We start from the raw sequence: 23045 nt of genomic DNA on the forward strand, positions 1-23045 counted from the left end.
CGTTGAGGGAAATTCCTTCATTTTGATTGGCTACAAAAACCCTCCCCCCAATCCTCATTGGTCTAGGTGCCTGCCTGTCTTCGGTGGCCTTCAGAGCAGGCAGGACAATGATGGCGGCCTTCGGTGTAGCTCGTAGCAGCTGCGGGCTGATAAACAGCTTCAGGGGCTCATTCAGACTTTTAGCGCAAGTAAAATGCGGCGCAACACCTGCGTCAGGGCCGCAGAGTCACGTCCCGCGGGCCTGTCGCTGGTACTCGGTCAGCCACCTGTCCGTTAAGGAGAGAATTGAGAAGAAACGGAAGGCGGCGCTCATCGGGGGAGGTCAGAAGAGAGTAGATGCACAACATAAAAAGGTAAAGTGATGAAGAAAATGTCAGTTTTTTTTTTTAATTCAAATTTAACAAATAAAGAGATGTATGTTTGTTATGCATTCACGTTAACGTGTCTGATTTTAGCCTTTTATTCTGAATTATCGCGTTAATCTAGGTTATAATAAAGTTCCTTCAAAGTGAGCTCAGTTCTGTTCTGCAGGGTAAACTGACAGCCAGGGAGAGGGTGGCGCTCCTGCTGGATCCTGAGTCCTTCGTGGAGACTGACATGTTCGTGGAGCACCGATGCTCTGACTTTGGCATGGAGCAGGACACTAACAAGGTAAGCCAACTACAAGCAGGGCAGTGGTAGCATCATGGTTTGTGTTTACACGGTTGACCTGATTTTCTTCCTCTAGTTTCCCGGAGACAGCGTGGTGACAGGCCGTGGCAGGATTAACGGCAGGCTGGTTTATGTGTTTAGTCAGGTGGGATAAGTGGTGTTTGTTCAGAAAAAGAAAAAAAGAAAGACGTGCGATTTGAAAAATACACAATTTTCTTTTTTTAAAGCTAATATTGATATTCTAATCTTTGTCTGTTAGGACTTCACTGTCTTTGGTGGAAGCTTGTCTGGAGCTCATGCACAGAAGATCTGTAAGGTGAGCTCTTTAATATCCCACTCCAATCATCTTTATTTTAAAAGGATCCCCAGTGCTCTTTTGTTTATGATTATGCCATTCTTTAGAAATCACCTCCAACTTGTGGGTAGGACTGTTGGCACAGACTTACGCCGCCCCTCTTCCCATCAGCCATCTGTTGACATGCTCTACTGCTAGTTTACAGTTTTATCAGTGCAACATAAATGGGGATATTAGAGCCATCCAGCTGTACAGATTTGAGGCAGATGCTGGCTCGAGGGGAAAAAAAGATGTTAATGGATCTATTTGTCTACAAGTGGATGCATCAGAATGGAGCAGACCAGGGAGCTTGTGGCCCACCCAGCGTATTTTATATGTAACAAATTCAAACATTTTTAAAAAGCATTATGTCGTCTGCTCCTGATTCCAAACAACTTCAATAAAGAAATACTCAGAAATGCAATTTAAACCTTAATTTTCTTAACAAATGTCCTCTATCATGAGAAAAATGCCACAAGAACATTCTTAAAATACCATTTTTATCTGAGTGGGTCTCTTAGTAGTTATCATTTGTTAACATATTAACAGGTTATTGTGGGTTTGTTTTGTTATCGTTTCTATTTCTGTGTGTTTTTAAATTCCCGCTCAGATAATGGACCAGGCCATGACGGTCGGCGCTCCTGTCATCGGGCTGAATGACTCCGGAGGAGCCAGGATCCAGGAGGGAGTGGAGTCCCTGGCTGGTTATGCCGATATTTTCCTGGTGTGTTTAGTTTGAAAAACCTTTTATTTAGCCTAAAGAAACGAGTCTGCTGGGAAATCAAGAATATTCATTATCATTATTATTATTAAAACCAACTCTTTGCTCACCAGAGGAACGTCCTTGCTTCAGGGGTCGTCCCTCAGATCTCCCTCATCATGGGCCCCTGTGCAGGGGGGGCTGTCTACTCCCCCGCACTGACAGACTTCACCTTCATGGTTAAGGTGAGATTCTGTTAAAAATGGTTGGCATTCTCAAACTCGGAGACAAATGAGACCTTTATTTCTTCTAAGGTTTTATTTTTGTGTGCAGGACACGTCGTACCTGTTTATCACAGGTCCGGATGTGGTCAAGTCTGTCACCAACGAGGATGTGACCCAAGAGGAGCTCGGAGGAGCCAAAACTCACACCAGCGTGTCCGGTTGGTTTTCTTATGTTTCATCAAAAGACTCATTCCTTAAAAAAAAAAAAAAAGTAGAAAATGACCTTTAAAACTGTCTAAAGGAGTTCATCTGCTTCTCAGGGGTGGCACACCGCGCTTTTGAGAACGACGTGGAGGCGCTGCTAAACCTAAGGGAGTTTTTCAACTTCCTGCCGCTGAGCAACCAGGACGCGCCCCCCATCAGGGAGTGCCACGACCCCAGGTAACCCGCCGGGGCTCAAAGACAAATCAAGACAAACACTAAACACACTCACTTGTGAATTTACTGATGTGTTCAGAATCCTGTCTCTGTCGCTAATCTGCTTGAATGGATTAAAGAAAGTGAGGAATTTCTTACCTCTGAGGAGATCTGTAGCATTAGATTGATTGACGAAGACATTTGTATACGTAAAGGTTTCCAACACTTGGGAACAGAATCTCCTTATTAAACTGCATATCAGAACATATCCATATCAGAACTACACATTATTCTTTAAACAGGTTTAGGGGCCCAGCAGTCTAGTTTTGCTCAAGGAGCATTAGAAATTTGCCTCTGACTTGTGGTTGGCATGGAGCAACCACGCCCCTCTTCCCATTTCTATTACTGAGAGGAGAGGGAGCCTGTGGCCCGCACAGTGTGTTTTCTACATCACTAATGAACTCATTTTTTGTTGTTGTTGTTGTTCACAACGATGTGAATAAAGAAATACTCAGAAATTCAAAAGTTCAGTTTTCTTAATAAATGTCCTCCTTTATGAGAAAAAGGCTGCATGTTAAAAAGCCCCAAAACATTTTTTTTTTCCCCATCGGAGGAGTGTGTCTTTAAAATAACCCCAAAAGAAGAGTTTGGTCTGCTTTCTTGCCCAGTTTGAAAAGTTTCATTCAAACCCGATGCTGCTGACATCAGAGCTGGCTCCCCCCTCCCCTGTCCACTTTATTCCACAGCTGCTGGTTTCATTATTACTGAACTGTTAAACAAATGATGTGCATCTGGTCTGAATGACAGCATATGTCAGCGAGCAGCATGTTTTTCTAACCAATGGTCTAATTCTTTTCCAATTAAGAGTATTTCTTCGTTTTGTTTTCTCAAACTAGATCTTGAGATTTTGTTGGTTGCTTTTTAGTGATCGATTGGTGAAGGCGTTGGACACCATTGTCCCGTTTGAGTCAACAAAAGCCTACGACATGCTGGAGATCATCCATGCAGTACGTGCACAAACACACACACTTTCAGGTGCGGCCGGGTGGCGCTAACAGAGGTGAAAATGTGCTTCCTGTGCTCAGATAGTGGACGAACGGGACTTTTTCGAGATCATGCCCAGTTACGCCAAAAACATCGTCGTGGGCTTTGCCAGGATGAACGGGCGCACTGTGGGCATTGTGGGTAATCAGCCCAAAGTGGCTTCAGGTGAGCAGAACATCGAAGATCGAAGGTGGGAAAGTCTGAAGGAAGAGGATTGAAATGTCTTTTTTTTTATCAGGCTGCTTGGACATCAACTCCTCGGTGAAGGGAGCTCGCTTCGTCCGCTTTTGTGACGCCTTCAACATTCCCATCATCACCTTTGTGGACGTGCCGGGTTTCCTGCCAGGTATTCCTTTCAGGTTCTTCAAGATCCAGATCAAACCTTTACTTTCTGATGCTGCAAAGGTTGTTGGGAAAAGTAAATAATCCAAAGAGTAAACGTAAAGTCCCACTCACTCCGATCATCTTTTGATCTATTTTTAAAGTGGTTTTTTAATTATGATTATGCCATATTTAGCCAAACTTTAAAAAAAAAAAGTGTGTTTTTGTTTGGACAGTTTCGATAGAGCGGCACTAGTTCATCAGATGTAGGTGGGGACTGTTGGCATGGAGCAGCCTCGCCCCCCTTCAAATACAGATGCTCTCTTTTTCAAACTTGAATTTTTTACCCAGAAATTCAGAAAAATGCGTTGAAAAACACCATTTTTATCCGAGTGGGTCTTTAAAGGTTTCTCTTGCACATGCTCACTGGCCTCTGAACAGGTACGGCTCAGGAGTACGGAGGCATCATCAGACATGGAGCCAAACTGCTGTTTGCATTTGCCGAAGCGACTGTACCAAAAATAACCATCATCACCAGAAAGGTAGGAACCAAGTAGATCTGTTTTCACTAAACATCGTTTGTCTTTGGAAAAGTTCCTCCACTTTCCTGCAGAAGGGGATTCATGTTCCTTTGTCGTTCCTGTCCTGGTTCTGTCTTCTGGACTGAAACTCGGTGTAATTGTTATCCGGCATGAAAAGATGGAAGATTTGGGAGATTCTCGGGAGAAATGTTCTGACGCAGTTAAAACTTGCAGCTGAAGGTCCGGAAAGTGTTTTAATGAATTGTCTGTCATTACTTATTCCTTCCACTTTTGTGTGTTTTATCAGGGATTGAATTGCTTTGAGATTAGATCCCATAAAACATGAATCTGCTGTTTATTTCTCCTTGAAAATGGTGAAAACGTTCCCAAAACTGGAAGGAAATTCCAGCGTTTTATGAAAATGTTGCTTTTGTTTTGGTGTGCTGCAGGCTTATGGGGGAGCGTACGATGTGATGAGCTCCAAACACCTAAGAGGGGACGTCAACTACGCCTGGCCCACGGCTGAGGTTGCTGTCATGGGTGCTAAGGTATGACGGTGCTCCTAGCCCCGCCCCTTTCCTGCAGCCTTGGCGTGACGCTGCTCTCTCTCTCTTTCTGCTCCTATGTGTCCAGGGGGCCGTTCAAATCATCTTCAGAGGAAAGGAGAATCAGGCGGAAGCAGAGGCGGAATACGTGGAAAAGTTTGCCAACCCTTTCCCAGCTGCTGTCAGAGGTATCCCAAAATGCCCATTCCTTTGTGTTTCCCGATCCCGTTTTTGTGATTCCGGCGCCTCCAGGAGCTTAAATGTTTTTTTTTCTTTCAGGTTTTGTGGACGACATCATCGAGCCGTCATCGACACGCAAGAAGATCTGCAGCGATCTGGAGGTGCTGGCCAGCAAGAAGCAGGTCAACCCCTGGAAGAAGCACGCCAACATTCCTCTGTGAAGAACGCCTTCTGCTCTGTAGCGCCACCTACAGGCAGCTCAAAATCTGCAGTACTGTTTGTCACTCCACTAAAAGCATCAAATCCTCTTCTATAGTCACGTATGAGACTGCAGGTTTTGGAAACAGTGACCTAAAATCAGGACATTTACTTTTTACAAAACTCGGCAACATCTTTTTTTTACCATCTGTAGAGGGAAAACCCCTCTAAATCCCAGTAGGAGTACAGTACATATTGATTTACTTTAGTAGAATTTAAAGTGATATACTGTAACCTCTTCAGTGTTTGTAATGGACCCCATCTGTCCCACTCTGCTGCTGTGCCTTCTCTTATTTGGAAAAGCAGACTCTGTTCATTCATCCATTTGTACATTTTCTGTGCATCATTTGTGAAGCAAATTTAGTCTTCCACGGATTTGGTTTGAATAAAATACGGCTTGGATTAACAAGCGAGGTGTTTTTTTGTGTCAGTAAGTGATGGCTGCTACGAAAACATTATATTCTACAGTCACAGATCTTCCAGCTGAGCATCAAAACTCCACTTTTATTCACTTCTAGGAGTCAACAAAATGTACAAAACTATGGATTTAGTTTTTATGGCCTATTAGCATCTTTTAAGATTTTCCTCAAAACAAGTTATTTCACATTTCCTCGATTTCTTCCATTTTATGGCTTCATGAAAAGTACTTTTGTTAACCCAAAGTAGTCTGGTGCTTTTTTCAACTTTTCTAGTTTACAATTTGCTCTCTACTTTAATTTTAGTTTAAAAAAACTGAATAAAGATAAACTAAAACTATAGCATCTTTTTTTCCTCCTATTACCCAATCATTCCACAACTAGATGAGATTAGATTAGCTTTTATTGTCCATTGTACAATGAAATTGAAGCATCATCATTCCAGTGCAAGAGTAACAAAATAGCTAAATATATTAAATAAATCAGTATGTACAACATACAGTGTGCAAATATAAACTGTAATAAAGAATGGCCAAGATGTGTTCAAAAGTACGTGCAAAATTTTGTGCAAACATAGATGTGCAAGAGGTAGCAATGAAGTAGAGTGTTGATGTTGGGTGGACACTTAAGTGGAGTGTGCTAATGCAGATTTATCTGTGCATTTTGGAATTGAGGATGGTTATTGCCTTGGGAAAGAAGCTGCTTTTGAGTCTGTTCGTTCTGCTTCTGATGCCTCTGTAGCGCCTCCCAGAGGGCAGCAGGTGGAACAGGTCTGAGCTGGGGTGTGAACTGTCCCTGATGATGTTCTGGGCCCTAGTGGTGCAGAGCGCGGAGTAGATGTCCGTCAGGGTGGGGAGAGGGCGTCCAATGATCTTCTGTGCCATCTGTAAAACTCTCTGCTGTCTCTCCTTATCCGTGACGGTGCAGCTGCCGATCCAAACTGTCATGCAGAATGTGAGCAGACTCTCCATGGATGACTGGTGGAAGGTCAGCAGCAGGTTGGTGCTGATGTTGTTCTTCCTGAGGACCCTCAGGAAGTGCAGACGCTGCTGAGCCTTCTTGATGATGGCTGTGGTGTTTGCTGTCCAGGAGAGGTCGGCAGAGATGATACAGAGGAACCTGAAGGCGTGGACCCTCTCCACGTGCTCCCCATTAATATGGATGGGGGTTGGGTCGGCGCCATGCTTCCTGAAGTCAACGATGATCTCCCTGGTTTTGCTGGTGTTCAGGGTGAGGTTCTTCTTTGTGGACCAGGCAGTCAGCTTCAGGACCTCCTCTCTGTAGCTGACTGTAGGATGCTACTACTCATCAGCAAACTTGACGATGCTGTTGTTGTTGTGGGCTGGACTGCAGTCATGCGTGTAGTAGAGGCAGTACAGCAGGGGGCTTAGCACACAGCCCTGTGGGGCGCCGATGCTCCGTGTGCGGGTGGAGGATAGGTGGGGGTTGAGTCTCACAGTGTGTGATCGGTTCGTGAGGAAGTTGTTAATCCAATTGCATGTGAGGGGGGGGGGCAAGAGAGAGCAGTTTGTCGCAGGGTCTGTCCGGGATTATTGTGTTGAAAGCGGAAGTGTAATCCACAAAGGGCATCCGGACGTAGCTCTGCTGCTGCTCCAGGTGGTTCAGCGTGGAGTGGAGAGCCACAGCTACAGCGTCCTCTGTGGATCTGTTTTTGCGGTACGTGAACTGGTGGGGGTCCAGGTCTGTGGGAAGGTGGTCCCTGATGTGGGGGAGGATTAGCCTTTCAAAGCACTTCATCATTATGACTAGAGTGAGGGCCACTGGGCGATTCTCACTAAGGCTGGTGGTGGGAGATGTTTTTGGCACAGTGATTATGGTGGCTGATTTCAGGCAGGATGGCCCACTAAAGTATATACGATGTCATGGATTTATTCTAGGGATAATGACTATTATGTGTCATAACTCTGTTTTAGACCAAAAATGTCACAGCTAAAAACTTTATGAAACCTTAACATCATTGGTGTCTTTGCAAAGACCAGATTTTGACTCAACTCTTGGCTTTTTTTTTGTTTCTGAAGAAGCAGCCAAACAGAACGCTGTTTTCTTCCAGCTTTTCAAAATAAAAGCTTGCTGGTCCATTAGAAGAGGGCACTAAAAGGAGGAGATACACATCCATGAATCGGTTACAGATTTTATTTTATTAAAAAGAATTTAAGTTCACAGGAAAAAAAATACAAAGAAAAAAACAGGCTTTTATATTATTTAAGGGCAACTTGAAGGCAGAAACGATCCAACCGTCTTGTGATATTTACAGGACTGCCATCCAGCTGTAAATGATTGGTTACCCCAGTGGGGGGGGGGGGGGGGGGGTGGTTGAAAACATTCAAAACACATTCAAACACTTCTGTCAGACAAAGATCCATCACTGCACTGAATATGAACCATGAGAGTAACAGATATTCAACCCAGATATAACACTGTTTGGAGACTCGGATATTTTTGCAGAAATACTTCATCCTGGAACTGTTACAATCAAGATACAGCACCTGGTATCCGTGACGACCATCTGATATGACGTACATGGGGGAGGGGGGGAGGGGCTAACGTGATATACTTTTAAGTATGTAGGCCACAATTTGGCAACAAATGATACTTATTCAAGAAAACAAACCTGTACAAACAGAAAAAAGAAACACTTGATTTAAAACTTTTGTACTAAAGCTACAGAGTTTAAAATATGTTTATTGTCTTTTTCTTTTTTTAAACTTTGTTTACTTCAAAAAAGTCATTATTTCGGAGGGGAGGGGGGGGCCTTTCTGCCAAAGATCTGTCACAGGTGCAGCTTTACGGTCCAACAACACCCACTTTGTTTTTGACACCACAAACGAGACGGTTACATCACTTCCTCCACAACGGCGTGCAGCTGCTGACCTCGGCGTGCAGCTGCTCGGCCGCCAACACTATATGTACACAGCACATACGAGAGTCTGGGAACAGATCGGACCGGCGCCGACGGGCTGCGCTGGCAGCAGACATACTGAAGGTACGGGCGGTCCTCTTCAGGTGAACCGGAAGGGGGAGAAGTGCAACACCAGGAGGAAGGGGGCGGTGAAGACGCACAGACGCTGACCACGAGCGCAGGCAAACACGTGTACATGTGTGCGAGAGGAAACCACGGAAACAGCTAGCGCTCTTGAGCTGGCTGCAGGATTAGGCTGCCACCAGAGCCACTACTAAAAAGGTCCAAGCCGACCGGCCGGCTGGCGAGGAAGAGGAGGAAGAACACGAGCAGAACGAAGCTCTTCGGCTTTTCTGTCTGGATGTGGATCCTTCGGTCGGACGCAGAAGTTCCACCAGGAGATTCAAATGGCAAACATCCTCTGCCGAATTCTGAGAGAAAGACTAAAGTACGTTTAGGATTTCCTTCGTTTTCATAGAGTTTGATTGGCAGGTGGTCCGTGCAGGAGACCCAGAAGCATCAGCTTGTTCCTTGCGTGGATGCAGACAGTTTAGAACATGGGCATGCTGAATCCCTGAAACAACAAAGAAGGCAGGAGCTGTTGTTTGAGGCCTTCAACGGCTGGATTTACAGAGGGGGACGCACCATTTTCATAGAAAACACTTGGATTTCGACAAAAACAGGAACAGAAAAGTCAGACAAAGTCTTGTTCAACCCCGTCCCATCGGAGCTTTAGCTACAGCATTGAATTTCACTTACTCTTCAACCATTGAGGCAAACCATGTAGTTCCAGCCGATTCTGACTGTCCAGAAATGCAACATCTGACAGAATCTGTTTCATGAAGAGTAACGGCTCTTTTAGCGGCTTTAGTACGCCAGCAGCAGCTTTGGTGTCAAAGGGTTCAAACCGGTTTGAATCACGCTCTCTGCAGTGTGTACATTTGTATGGCGAAATCTTTTTCACACCGGGCTTTGGCGTTCCACAGGGGTCTGCAGTGGGAATATTCATGTTCTTCAATGGAATGCTTTATTAAAATGTTTCTCATTTGTAGTCAGATTTTTGTATAAGGGTTTATATTAGGTACAAAAAAAGGACAAATTTGATTTAATATTTCACATTCAATTATGTTATTTCTGATATATGTACATGTCAAACACTGTATTTACCATTTGACATAAAACTGTAGACTTTTTTAAACAGATAACCTTTATTCTAAGGAGGTATAAAGGAGGAAACATTTTCGGTAAATATTTCGCCCTTTTCTAAATCAGGTTTTCTTCTCATTTGGGCTAAAGGGGTTGCTGGAGCTAACCTGTTGGGTGAAGGTGGGGCGCCCAAAGAAAACTGCTCTGCCGATCGTTTTTAGACGTCATATTGGATGCATGTCGATGGAACTAACTGATTTCTTTCTGTGGTAATTCACAGTTTGATTGAATTAAATAGCAACTTATGTGTCGAATTCTACATCACGACCACATTTGTTTGTTGTGAAAACCCTTTTACATAGAACGAAAACAAAACCTGAACTTTATATGTGTGAAATTATACATTTATATAATCACACAAGTTAATTTTGGACTAAAAAACTAAAATTGATTTATAAAGAGGATGAATTGATATGGATTAACGGAGATTGGTTCAGTGCTTTTCATTTCTCCAGCAGTGAGACCCCGCTCCGCTAAGACGCTTCTTCAGACGACAGAAACTAGATTTTAGTGGATGAGACAGAAGCAGAGACTCATTTCAGACCTGGATTTCCTCTTTTTCTAATTATTTATTATTTATGACCAAATTTCAAAACCTTTTTTAAGAGATTCTGAAAACTGGTTCACACTTTTATGATTGCTAGCCTCATTTTTCGAACCATGAATGGAAACGGATCAGACAAAAGCTCAAAATGTTCCCTATTTTCTATTTTATTGTATTTTTTGTTCTTACTTCCATTACTGTGTGGTTTAGGTCTTGTTGAGCTTAAAATCTTCCTTTGATGCTTCAGTTTCTGTTTAAGCAGAAGAGGTCACATGACACATACCGACTCGTCCTCAATCATGGCCGCCGAGTCGAAGAAGTCCGGTCTTAGCTCCGCTCTTTCACGTCTGTTCCTTGATGGCGGCTGAAACCCAAATCTTTCCATCAGTGAGGAAAGTTAGCCACGCTAACAGTAAAAAAGAAAAGCGTTTCACTAACCAAGTCGATGACCATCGTGTCCTCGAACTCCTCGTTCATGTCCTCCAGCTGGCCCCGCGATGACATCATCACGTCCTCAAAGATGGGCTCCGCGTCGTCTTCCATCAGCCCGCGCCTGGCGACGGTGCGTCAAAGACTCGATCACTCGAGAGCCGTGAAACTTTCAGACATGGTGTTTGTGGAGCACACTTACACGGTCTGCCGGACGCCCTGATTGCTGCGCGACTTGATGTAGTTCATGTTCGCCCGGTCCTTCCTGCTCACCTCCTCCATCTTCTGCTGGCCGAGCCACGACATCTGCATCTGAGGGCTGGAGACCAACCGACTGTAAACTCAGAACTCGGAGCCACATGTTGGTGTTTGGACTGGATTTTTTTGCTCACTTGTGCACGTAGTCGTTTTCTGATCCCGGCTCCGAGTCCGGGTCCGGCATGTGTTCTGCGGGTCTGTTCTCTCTGAGGACGGTTGAGGTGAGCTGAGGGGTTTGGAGCGCCCCCGGAGTTTGCAGGGTGTCATTGCGTAACATCCAGGACCCCTCTACGCTGCTTTCCTCTGAAAAGAAGCGCAGACTTTACAACCTCCCCAGGAGATCCCACCGACGCCCCCACGGCCTGGCGCTGTCCGCTCACCCTCGATGCGTCTCTTGTGCAGCGGCGGCCGTCCCTTCTTGCTGCGGACAGAGCCGGTCTTGCTGCTGGAGCCCGACGTGACCGACATGTGGTCCTCGTCTCCTCCGGTGAGCAAGCTGTTCCTGTAGGAGATCAGCGGCAGCCACACGTCCTCCCGACGCTCCGACATGGACTCCGACATGAACTTCTCCAGGTACGAGTGGCTGTGGAGAACATGAACAGTTCTCAACACACTTTATCAGGATGAGGTTTAGATCTTGATCCTCAAAAGGAAGCTCTTACACCGTCTTCTTGTCCTGACGGATTAGTTTGGAGGAGAATTCACTGAGGACCTCCAGGAAGGCCAGGTTGACGGGAGGAAACTCTGGTCCCCGAGGACTCTGGTACTTAAAGGCAAATTCTATTCCATCCCTAAAACCACAGAAAGAGTAAGAGACAAAAACAAGAAACTTTACAGTTCATTTAGGTCAAACTTTTTTCCGTTTGGATCAGCAATGAGGTCGACGGGATCTTACTTGTGTAGCATTGCGACGGCCTCTCTGGTCTTGATCTGGTCCAGGCCGAAGGTGAGGGCGAAACGGCGAGCCAGCTCCTTGATGCCGCTCACGTGCGACGACGTCCGATCCAGGTTGGGTCCCTGTTCCTGCAGCAGCTCATTGAAGAGCTGCAACACACGAAAGAAGGGCGCCGCTCAGCATCCAGACCGGGTTCGGCACATGAAAGGAGATCTCACGGCGCCGACCGGCTGGCCGGCGGCCTCACCTGCTGCAAACTCAGGATGAGAGTCTTGGCACAGAGAATCTTGTCCGTCTGTCTGGTTTTACTCAGAGTTTCCTTGATAATGTCGCCGTAATCGTTGTAATACTGAGGCAGAGAATGAAAACAAAACATTAAATTACCCTCAAACGTACAGAACAAACACCTTTCTGTAAGTAAAACCAAAATGTACACTAAAAAGCTTCATTACAGATGTATCATCCTGACAAAGTTCCTATCAAGTTCATTTAAATCCCTTTTTAAGCCTCACGTTTGCCGTCAGCCTCTCTCACCTTCATATAGTGTTTGAAGATGTCGGCGGCAGCCGGCATGTCCACAATGTCATAGATAATGAGTTTGCAGAAAGCGGCGAGCAGGTTCCTCCTCTTATGAAGAGCTTCGATCTTGTTGGCCTCGTCCTCCTCATCGCCCTCTAAAAGATAAGAAATGGTGGAATGAAACGAAGAAGCACAATGTGGAGATGAGGCAAACTGGAATTAAAGACCATTATCCATTTATCCTTCAGCTTAACCCAGTTTTGTTTATTTCTTGATTCTGAAGGAAGTTTTATTTTGGAAAACTACCCGATTCTCTCCGCCACATCCGTCTTCTTCTTCCTCTTTCGGCTTCTCCCATCAGGGGTCGCCACAGCGAACAAGTCGCATGGGAAACTTGGCAATGTTTTACGCCGGATGCCCTTCCTGACGCAACCTTCTCAAACCGGGCTTGGGACCGGCACAGAGGTAGAGAAGGGAACAGGGAGCAGCCCGGAGTCGAACCCTGGTTTCATGGTTGGAAGGCGCCGCAAACCAGCACGAGCTAAACCGGCTCCTTCTCCGCCACATCCGTCTATGACTCCTAAAAACATTTGCTACCTTCATAAATTGACTGCTCTGACCTCTAAAGCTAAAAAAGGTCATAAAAAAAAAAAGCAAAGTTTCCTTGGGGAGAAAAGTGAAGATGAGAAAACTGTTTGCAGGATTCTTCCTCAAAATGTGAATTTATGGAGACGGTTCTTGTTCCTTCAAACCAAGCCCACTCTGCAAGATATTCAGCAACCAAGCCTCTAATGTTAGAAACATGCTGCAAATAAAGGTGCATTCACTGTGAATTTATGTTGTCTTATTATAATTTTAGAAAATACAAGTTTTATGACGATTGCTTCATTTCATTTTGCTCTATTTATCCGTCACACCTTAAAAGTCGGCGTCCGGTTTTTATCCTCCTCTTTAAGGAACAATCTACATCACATTTCAATGGGCCCAACAAAAAAATCTGAAGATTCAATAAAAAGATATTTGTGGAAACTTGCAAAGAAACATTTAAGAATTTTCCCACATCAAAGCTAGATCAGGAAAGCATCTGTGAAGAAACTTTAGCACAGAAAACAATCCAACACACGATGAGCCAACGTTTAAAAAGCCAAAACAAAATAAGATTAGCCTAATATTTTTGCCTTGAAAAATAATCTGAGCCTGGATCGAGTTATCATTGTTAAAATGGCATTTCTATGAAAAAGACTGCGATGCTGCTATTATTAAATCTTTAAAAATCAAAAACTTTGTTTCATTAAATCTTCATCATCTAAACATCTTCAAACTGTCGTTTTAAACCACATTCCACATAGAAGGCTTTTAATTTGAAAAATAGATTTTCTCAGGGGTGGAAAAAACACACACACACACGCCAATATTGTCTAAAAAAAATGCTTTAAATGAAGACCAGGAGCACGCAGTTCTCCTCACCCATGCTCTGGCTCTCGTCGTCTTGGTCGATGAAGACGTGGTCCAGAACAAAGTTCAGCAGCTCGTTCTGCAGAGTGTTGTCTGGGTTGAACACCAGGGGCTGCAGGCCCTCCCTGCCGCCCGACACCAGCTGATGACTGAAGATCATCAGCAGATCACAGAGCAGCATGAAGGCCTGAGAGACGCACGGATATGAACGGATTACAAAAGACACAGATAAAAGGCTCCGCCCCCTCCGAATCTAAAGGTCAGGCTCATCTGAAGCCCATCGCCGAGGTCAAGCCTGGAGTTTCTTACCTGTTCTTTAACCGGAGTGTTGACATTGGACAGACACTGCTGACACACAGCCAGGAAGGACTTGACAACTCTCCTGAGAGCCACCAGGTCATCCTGCGCACAAACACACACACAGAGTCAAAAACAACAGCCTCGTGATCAAAAACTCCCATCGCTGCCCGGACAAAACGTCGGCGCCAAAACTGGTCATGAGGCCAGTTTACATCTCATTACATCCGTTTTTTAGGGACGGAATGGATACAACAGAAAAGCCATGTAGTACTGGCAGAAACAGCATTACTTTTATTAAAACAGGGGAAGTGACAAATAGCTTTTACAAACAGTTTCATCTGCACTTATGTGTTTTTCTTCCTTTTTTTGGATTAACAAAAACTGGACAAAGCTTTCTGTAGATTTTTATCGGTAGCTCCAGAAACACCATCATCACGCCTGAATGTCCGACTCCAAGCGGTTAAACATCTGACATCAGAAGCACCTTGCTGGGAAGCCCCTCGGTAATCTTGACCAGCTGCCAGAGGATGGAGTAGTGGGAGCACTGCAGGGCCTGCACGGCGATCTGCTCCGGCATGGAGCCCTGCTCGATGCCCGCCTTCAGGAGTCTGTAGCAGTTTCCAAACAGGTCCCATCGGGTCAAATCGTGGGCGCTGGAGGGGAACCAGACAGAAGCACGCAAGACATTTGAGGCCTTTCTACTCGCAAGCAATAAGCTACAGTTTTAACATTTAAAGTGAGGATGTGCTGCTGTAGTTTCATCCGCTGGATGAGGACACATCTGGACTTTATCTGATATTCTGAAAGAATAAAGTAAAACAAAGTAGTACTTGTGGAAAGCTGTGAGCCGTTTCAGGGTGGACAAGACGTTGTAGATATCGTCATCATCTGCCTCTTCCCCCTGCAGAACAACAAAGTAAAAAAAATCTGTTCTAGAAATAAAGGGCAAGCACACAGGAGAATCTCCCGCACCTCCTGCAGCAGCTCCTCCATGGAGTGTGTGAAGCGATCGGTCATCTCGTCGATCAGCTGCGAGCGGGCGATGTCCACGCGGTTCATGATGGTGTACTCCTCGGAGCACAGGATGCTGTAGGTCTTACTGCAAGCCTCCAGCACGTCCGTCTCGATGTGCTTCTCCACCACCAGGCGGATCTGCTTCAGCAGAGCGTCCAAGTGCTTCTCCATGCGCCCGGCGCTGTACACGTCCAGGTCAAAGAACTGCGGGATCTGCAGCAGGTTGGCCACCTTTTCGGCGTCTGCCTGGTACTGAGAGGAAACGGCGCCGGGTGAGGAGACGCTCCAATCGATCGTTAAAGAAGGAAAACCAATCGGGCAGCAGCTTCTCAGCTGGAGTCGCTTCATATTTAGTCAAACTGATATGCGTCTTCTGAATTTAACAAACGGATCAGTTCCTTACCTTGGACAGCAGCATGGGCAGAGCCATGATGAAGTGCTCCGTCAGTTTGTTTTTATCGTCGATCTGAGTCTTCCTCTCCTTAGCCGTCAGCACCTGGACAGAGAAGCAGGAACTAAATGAAAGTGCAGTCGTGGCCAACAGTTTTGAGAATGACACACATATTAGTTTTCACAAAGTTTGCTGCTAAACTGCTTTTAGATGTTTGCTTCGTACTAAAAAATAATTCTAAGCACTTCATACTTTCAAAGGCTTTTATCGACACATGACATTTATGCAAAGGGTCGGTCTCTGCAGTGTCTACTGCAATTCGACTGGGCAAGCTGTCAATCAACTTCTGGGCCAAATCCTGACTGATAGCGACCCGTTCTTTCAGAATCAAGTCTTGGAGTTTGTCAGAATTAGTGGGTTTTTGTTTGTCCACCTGCCTCTTGAGGATTGACCACAAGCTCTCAATGGGGTTAAAACCTGGGGAGCTTCCAGGCCATGGACCCAAAGTTTCAACGTTCTGGTCCCTGAGTCACCTTATGGCACGGTGCTCCATGGTGCTGGAAAATGCATTGTTCATCACCAAACTGTTGTTGGATTGTTGGAACAAGTTGCATTTGGAGGGTGTTCTGGTACCATTCCTCCTTCATGGCTGTGTTTCTGGGCATAATTGTGCGTGAGCCCACTCCCCTGGATGAGAAGCAACCCCACACATGAACGGTCTCTTGATGCTTTACTGTTGGCACGACACAGGCCTGATGGCAGCGCTCACCTTTTCTTCTCCGGACAAGCCTTTTCCCAGATGCCCCAAACAATCGAAAGAGGCTTCATGGGAGAATAGGACTTTGCCTCAGTCCTCAGCAGTCCATTCTCCATACTTTTTGCAGAAGATCAATCTGTCCCTGATGGTTTTTTTTTGGAGAGAAGTGGCTTCTTTACCGCCCTTCTTGTCACCAGGCCATGTTCCAAAAGCTTTGGCCTCACTGTGTGTGCGATCTGAATCCTCTTTAGGAGACGATCCGGGCACTTGCTGGACTTTCTCGGACGCCACGAAACCTTCTTAACAAGAATTGAACCTCTTTCCTTGAAGTTCTTGATGATCCTATAAACTGTTGATTTAGGTGCAATCTTAGCTCCCACAACATGTGAAGCCAGTTTTATACAACGCAATGATGGCTGCATGCGTTTCTTTGCAGGTCACCATGGTTACCAATGGCAGAATAAGGATTTCAAGCATCACCCTCCTTTTAACACGTCAAGTCTGCCATTCTAACCCAATCAGCCTGACATCATGAGCTCCAGCCGTCAACATTCTCACCCGAGTTAACAAGACGATGACTGAAATGATCTCAGCAATGAAATGCAGTGGGAGGTTTTTTTCGGGATAAAGTTCATCTTCATGGTAAAGAAGAACTATGTGATTCATGCAAATTGCTATTATAAAAACTTAAGCAGCAACTTTTCCAATTTCCAATATTTATGTCACTCTCCAAACCTTTGGCCATCACTGTAGGGATTATTTTTAAAGCATTTTTTTCAGACATGTTCACATTCCGTCTTTCAGAGGGAACCCTGTGACTCACCCGTTTGCCGGTGCCTCTGCCGACGGGTGGGTGTGCCTCTGCGGCCTGTCGGATGGTGCACACCGTCAGCTCTATCAGCGCGCTCTCCTGCCGGTCGGACAACACTGCAGAGGCAGACAACGGGGTCTCCGATCAAAGACAACTACGAACGGGGTAAGTCAACAAACAAACAAAGAAAGCTTCCAGGTGATGACTTTAACTGCTGCTGATGAAAAGCAGCCGGCCTTACTCTCTTCTCCCTGCACCGGCTCCTCCAGCAGAAGCTCGGTCATGCACTCCCAGTCTTTCAGCAGCTCTTGAGAACTTTCCCACAGCGAATCCACCAGGTAAGCTGCGTGTTCGTGAAGCTGCACGCCAGGGCAGAGACAAACGAAACAGAAAAGTTGTGAAATCACATAAAACCTTCGCTTCAATTTACAAAAATAATACAAAGACACGAACTTTTACGGAAAAAGAAGATCAAACAAAAAGTTCTCTCAACATTTTGTCTCCAAAACTAATCTAAATTAGACAAAATGAAAGTGTCCGTTTGAAGAATTCATCCTATGATTCCATAATAAAAAAGCAGAAACAGATTTTTTTTTTTACATCAGAAAAATCGTATGAATTTGCTATGACTGCATATTCCTATCAAAACTGTGACATTAAAGGATGTTAAATCTACAAAAGGCTGCATTAGTGTGTGTTTTGTGTACCTCACTCTCCAAAAAGAAGAGCACCAGCATGCGGATGAGATTCCCGTTGGGACTGCTCCTCCCACGCCGTTTGGCCAGAGCTTCTTCTGCCTGAGGATCGTGGCGACTGAACAATCTGTTGGCAGAAAGATGTTTATTTTTTTTTAAAGATTCATAATTCACAAACACAAGTGTGACAAAGTTGTAAAACGGAGATATTTTCATGAAAAGCAGACTCAAAAGGTCGAAGGATTTAACAAAACCACTCTTATAGATCCGCTTTTATTTTGTTAAATAACATTTGATTATCTGTTCAAAATTTTACAAGAAGTGAAAAGAAATGATCACCTCAATACTGTTCCATATCTTTCTAGTAGGCTTATTTTTCCGAGAAAAATTGAGGACCAAAAAAACACGACTCACTTCCTGTGAAGAAACTCCCCGGCCGCCACAGCCACGGGCCGGTGGGCGGAGTAAACCAGGTGGTAGACGTTCTCACAGTCCTCATTGGACAGAGCGTCTTCACTGCCTCTGCAGGGAATAATCACATCAAATTCACCTCTATGGACAAGCACAGAGACACTCCAACAATCCCTAGTGGGCCAAATATGACAAACTCATCACTGACGTCAATCAATCAAGGTTTTTCTAGATGCCTTTCCGTTACAGGCAGGGAGGCTGAAGGTGAATCTGGAGCTGCAAGAAGCTTAAAAAACACAGAGAAGAAGCAGATCGACTCACTGCAGGATGAGTGTAACCAGCCTGATGGCCTCCACGGCCACGTCGTACTCTTTATCCAACGTCATCGACACAATACGGTCCTGCAAACACACAAATGATGACATCAATGACCTGGAAAAAACTAAACCGAAAAGTTGAATGTACAGAAAGTCTCAGGGCGGACTTTACCTTGAAGCGGTTGGTGAAAAGCTCCAGCTTTGGAAACAGCTCTCTGTTTGTGTAGAGGTTCTGCAGAGCTTTCAGACACTTTAGACGAACCTCTCCTTGCTAAAAAAACAAAAATAATTTAAAAAAGCAAACAGCTAAAATAAATACAAACGTGACTAAGATTAGGTTAAGTCTTTGCAAATAACAGGAACAAATATTCGAGCTTCGTACTACTGCCAAACCACTAAATGGAATTAATTTCAATTCACAAAGTCATACTTTCTTTTAAAAATAACTTTATTTCACTGATCTGGATTTATTTCCTCTAACAGTTTGTTTAGTTAAGAACAATGGTTTTCACATGAATTTCAATTGAACAATGGTGGAATTTTTACAACAAACTAACATCACTTGTTTGCTTCAAAATAAAACAAAAAATGGATTAAAATGAAATGAGATTCGTGAAAATAGGATCAATTGATGTTTTTGAGATTAATCACCCGATCATGTAATGTCCATCCGACGTATTTCAGGTAACTGTCGTTGAGGAAGGCGTCGCTGTACATCTTCATCCACACCCCGATTTCCTCGATGCAGATGGCTCGGATCTCTGCGATTGCATCTCTGATGAAAAGACGGGAAAAAAAATCTAGATAAAAACGGAAAAATGTTTTCGTTACGGCACAAGATGCAGAAATTCACCTGTAGCGATGCACAAAGATGCCCTTGAAGATGGAGTTCATCATGTTCTCGATTTCATCCTGGTTCTCTTGAAGCTGCCCAGAAAACAAAAAGTGTATTTGTAGTTTTCATGTTTCTTAGGCAAATGGTTGGTTCATTTTTTTCAGCTTTGACATAACAAGGGTGATTGTCGATGCTCCAAACGCAATTTTGTTGTTTTAATGACAATGACAATAAATGAATCTTGATCAATGATGGTCAAACCATTTTTCAGTTGAGTTTTAGGAAGATTTTATGCATAAATGTCAATTGGAACTAGTTTAAACTTTAGTTTAAAGTCTGCGATGGAAATTCCTTGTTTCTCATTCCTGACATTTACCTTCTTACCATAATCAAATTGGAGCAGATTTGGATTTTTCTCCACCTCTCATTAAATATTCTGATCCACATTTACTGAGGACATTCAAACAGCAGCCAACCTCTTTCCTCTTCTGCAGCAGCAGCTCCAGCTTCTCGTTGGCCCGCTTCCCGACCATCTTGTTCCTCTCAGCCTCGTACTGCCTCTGGGTGTTGTCCTGATGGATGCTGAGGTTCAGCGCCACGTTAACCAGGGCGGTCATCAGCTTCATGGCTGCACAGATGCACACGTGAACCCCGATTCAAGGCGCAAAGCTCCGCTGCGTTTTAGGCCGAACGGAACAAACCTGCGAGTGTGGAGGTGTGCCTGAAGGCTCGCACTTGGGAGTCGGAGAGTCCGGTGAGGAGGGAGATCACCGTGTCCATCATGTACTCGTCGTAAATGATGCTGTACTGACACTGCCGGATCAGAACGCTGATGAACTCACAGAAGTTGTAGCGGAACTTTTTCCACATTGGGCCTGGCATGGTCAGAGGATAATCCCCACTGTCCTGAGGGGCAGAAAAAAAACACGTTTAAGCCCATTTTTTCAGTCCAATCTGAACATGTGGAGCTCAGAGGGGATTTGACAGTGATAGCCTCATGCAGCAAAGATGACAGATTTTCCAGAACCAAAGCAGGCCGTTACCTCATCAAACTCCTCTGTCATCTTACGAATGATCTCTGCATTTTGCATGTTCCTGAACATTTCAATCCTCACGGTGCCTGGTTACACAGCAACACGACACACATTCAGAGCTCCGTCTCTAAAAAGGACCAGGAAGGATCTAAAGTGAGGACGAGTCTTCTCACCTTTGCAGCCGGAGCACTGGATGAAAAAATTGATGAGGTCGAGCAGCGCCAAGTCCCTGTCCTGCTTGTAAGACTCGATCCAGTCGTCCACCACAGACTGTGAAGACAAACAGGTACGACGATGAAAACTAACCGGGACACAAACAGGAAGTTTGTAAAGCAGGGGTCACAGATGTAATTAATTAATAATAATTATAACATTTAAAGTTTTTTTTTTAAATATATCAGGAAGAAAACTGCAAGTCCAAATGACAGAGTTTCTGCTTAGTGTTACTGTAAGACGCATTTCAAAGCTTTCATGTTCTTTCCAAAAAACAACAGTGCGCCTCATTCATGGATTAATCCTGGTTGAGTTCGCCGATGTCGAAAGGATTTTGAGGGGACTACGTCAAAATGTTTTGCTCGGGTGTTACGGCGTGAAGCGGATAACACGCAGCGGCGTCAGCGTAGTCACAATAACGTTGAATTTATTGGCATCAGGCCGAGTGGCAAACAAGGTTGGGATTTCTGATATGGTGAATATGCTAATGTGGCTAACAGTTGTAGAGTTACTGTTAACTCTTTTGATGCGCCTTATTTGTGACAAACATTGGAAAATTCATTGACGATGTGCTTTATAATCTGGTGCACCATGCAGTGTGGAATATACAGTACAGTATAAAAGCAGATTAAATCTTTTATTCCACCAGCTTGTTTTCCTTTTTTTTAATTAAATCAAATTACAAATATGGTGTTTTGTTTTTGTGTTTGACTGCAAGTGGCCTTGTTCTTCGTCAACTTTGTTTTTACTTTATAAAATCTCCCAACTGTCCCTCCTTTGAGCTCTGCTAACACGACTTTACCACAATTGGATGAAACTAGGATTTTTGGGTCACGGTTTTGTTTCAGTTTTAAAATATGGTGTGTGTATTAAAAAAACTAATTATTTAGAAACAAAATTTTTTAAATTTGCCAATATACAAGTAACAATGGAAAAAAACGATTCAGTTGGCTTTTACTAAGCCTGATGTAATGTAACAGCAACACAAACATATGCAGTAGGGATGCAACGATTCACTTTTCCCACAGTTTGGTTTGATGCTGTAACTTAATTTTATCATACTATTATAATAGTGGCATCCCTAGTAACTACAAAAAAAATCAGCTTTTTGTTTTTTGAAATCTGGATAAGAGAAAATATTGTTTTTACAAAGGAACTTTAAGGGCCAAATGACGAGTCGAGGACCGGGACCTGAGGCGGTCTCTGCTGTTCTGAGTTCCAAATGAACTGAAAGTTCTGCTTCATGTGAACATCGTTCTCTGATAAAACCTTTCCCGCCGTACCTGCATGGCGCTCTTTCCCAGTTTCACCACCTCGAACAGAGTGACGGGATCTCCGCCGTCCCCGTTGTGCTGAGCAACACCGTTCGCCTTGCCCCGCCCTCTAGACACCACCATGGCTTTGTCTGTCGGCGACTTCCGGGGCTTCTTGCTGGTCGTCTGAGAGCAGAAATAAAAAAAAAAACACAGTTAGAGACTGAAGGAACAAACACCCTCGATGTCATTGGGACTCTTACCACTGGCTGTTTTCCAGGCCTCCCTCTCTTTTTCTTCCCTTTCATCTCCGGCTCATCCATCTCACTCATGTTCAAGCTCAAGCCCACGCCGTCTGCAGCGCCAGACTCATTGGAAGAGTCCCTGAAACAGCAAAACCAGTTTAGGGAAGGCTTTGGGTCATAAGAGGACAAAAACTGAACTTGTTTGATTTAAGTAACATCATCACACTGACAAAGATCATACAGAATGCAAAATTGTTTCAAATAGTTTTTAAGTTTGACTAAAAAACACCATGATAAATAAGTTTTAAATAAACCCAACTAATTATTATTCGAATTTGAAATCTTGCACCGCCTGTTTCCTGGTCTAAAAATGATGCTTTTAAAGCTGTAATGAGATGATTGATTGAGTTAAAAAAGGGATTTGTTAAGCATGTCACTTACTGCAGGACGGGGAGCTCAGAGGTGATCATCTTGACTTGTGGGGAGAAGTTAACCCTTTAAACTGCTGGGAGCGCCTTGAGGAAGAGGAGCGGCTCAGGTGTGGAGGGGAGGGCACCAGGCGGCAGGTTCAAAGGGGGGGGTGGGGAGGTCTGGGCTCCTCGGGGGGGAAAAAAAAGACCCTGACGTGACCTGGGTTCACCTTACCGGCACTTAACTCTTTTCAGGTCCTGGAAGACAACAACAAAAAAGAAAAGAAGCAGAAAGAAAAGTGTTACTGAACCGTACTTTCAGGAAGTTCAGCGCAGAAAAGAAGACGGGATGTAAGCTGTGAAAATGACTGACTAAAGGAGAAAGGAATAGAAGTTAGTGGATAGAAATGTGACTTATAATGCAAAGAAACTGTAGTGAAAACAGAACATTTGGGAAAGGGGGAGAGGACGACACCAACTGGTCAATTTGGTAACTACAACAGCAACACCATGAGGAAGGAG

The 23045-nt window shown here is 44.4% G+C and overlaps 2 protein-coding genes across 3 annotated transcripts in view; one reads left to right on the forward strand and one right to left on the reverse strand.

Annotated features, from left to right (window-relative positions):
• The first annotated feature begins 75 nt into the window (after positions 1-75).
• Positions 76-5604, forward strand: pccb (propionyl-CoA carboxylase beta subunit). Its single transcript, XM_004082168.4, has 15 exons — positions 76-353; positions 532-651; positions 728-796; positions 911-967; positions 1596-1709; positions 1820-1930; positions 2019-2127; positions 2230-2350; positions 3252-3333; positions 3412-3535; positions 3609-3716; positions 4133-4233; positions 4662-4760; positions 4846-4945; positions 5037-5604. The coding sequence occupies exons 1-15, from the start codon at positions 108-110 to the stop codon at positions 5156-5158; spliced, it is 1683 nt and encodes a 560-aa protein (XP_004082216.1). The 5' UTR covers positions 76-107; the 3' UTR covers positions 5159-5604.
• Positions 5605-7749: 2145 nt separating this feature from the next.
• stag1 (stromal antigen 1) overlaps positions 7750-23045 on the reverse strand; it is a 37126-nt gene continuing 21830 nt past the window's right edge. Inside the window, exons 2-32 of one of the 2 annotated variants that reach the window (XM_023951600.1) lie at positions 22555-22781; positions 22135-22252; positions 21899-22054; positions 20576-20672; positions 20412-20488; positions 20070-20274; positions 19845-19996; positions 19387-19460; positions 19185-19308; positions 18706-18804; positions 18538-18617; positions 18220-18327; positions 17818-17932; positions 17352-17469; positions 17123-17226; positions 15555-15647; positions 15110-15403; positions 14968-15038; positions 14622-14790; positions 14147-14239; positions 13850-14024; positions 12398-12537; positions 12111-12212; positions 11864-12012; positions 11631-11759; positions 11349-11551; positions 11103-11271; positions 10913-11029; positions 10720-10834; positions 10565-10645; positions 7750-9105 (exon numbers count right to left, since the gene is read on the reverse strand). In XM_023951600.1, coding sequence (XP_023807368.1) covers positions 9082-9105; positions 10565-10645; positions 10720-10834; positions 10913-11029; positions 11103-11271; positions 11349-11551; positions 11631-11759; positions 11864-12012; positions 12111-12212; positions 12398-12537; positions 13850-14024; positions 14147-14239; positions 14622-14790; positions 14968-15038; positions 15110-15403; positions 15555-15647; positions 17123-17226; positions 17352-17469; positions 17818-17932; positions 18220-18327; positions 18538-18617; positions 18706-18804; positions 19185-19308; positions 19387-19460; positions 19845-19996; positions 20070-20274; positions 20412-20488; positions 20576-20672; positions 21899-22054; positions 22135-22252; positions 22555-22583 — 3780 coding nt within the window. In that variant the 5' untranslated portion in view covers positions 22584-22781 and the 3' untranslated portion in view covers positions 7750-9081. Of the gene's footprint in view, positions 9106-10564; positions 10646-10719; positions 10835-10912; positions 11030-11102; positions 11272-11348; positions 11552-11630; positions 11760-11863; positions 12013-12110; positions 12213-12397; positions 12538-13849; positions 14025-14146; positions 14240-14621; positions 14791-14967; positions 15039-15109; positions 15404-15554; positions 15648-17122; positions 17227-17351; positions 17470-17817; positions 17933-18219; positions 18328-18537; positions 18618-18705; positions 18805-19184; positions 19309-19386; positions 19461-19844; positions 19997-20069; positions 20275-20411; positions 20489-20575; positions 20673-21898; positions 22055-22131; positions 22253-22554; positions 22782-23045 lie in introns of both variants that reach the window. The other variant, XM_011490177.3, reaches the window with a different exon arrangement.

Source organism: Oryzias latipes, chromosome 22, assembly GCF_002234675.1.
Source record: "Oryzias latipes chromosome 22, ASM223467v1".
NCBI lineage: Eukaryota > Metazoa > Chordata > Actinopteri > Beloniformes > Adrianichthyidae > Oryzias > Oryzias latipes.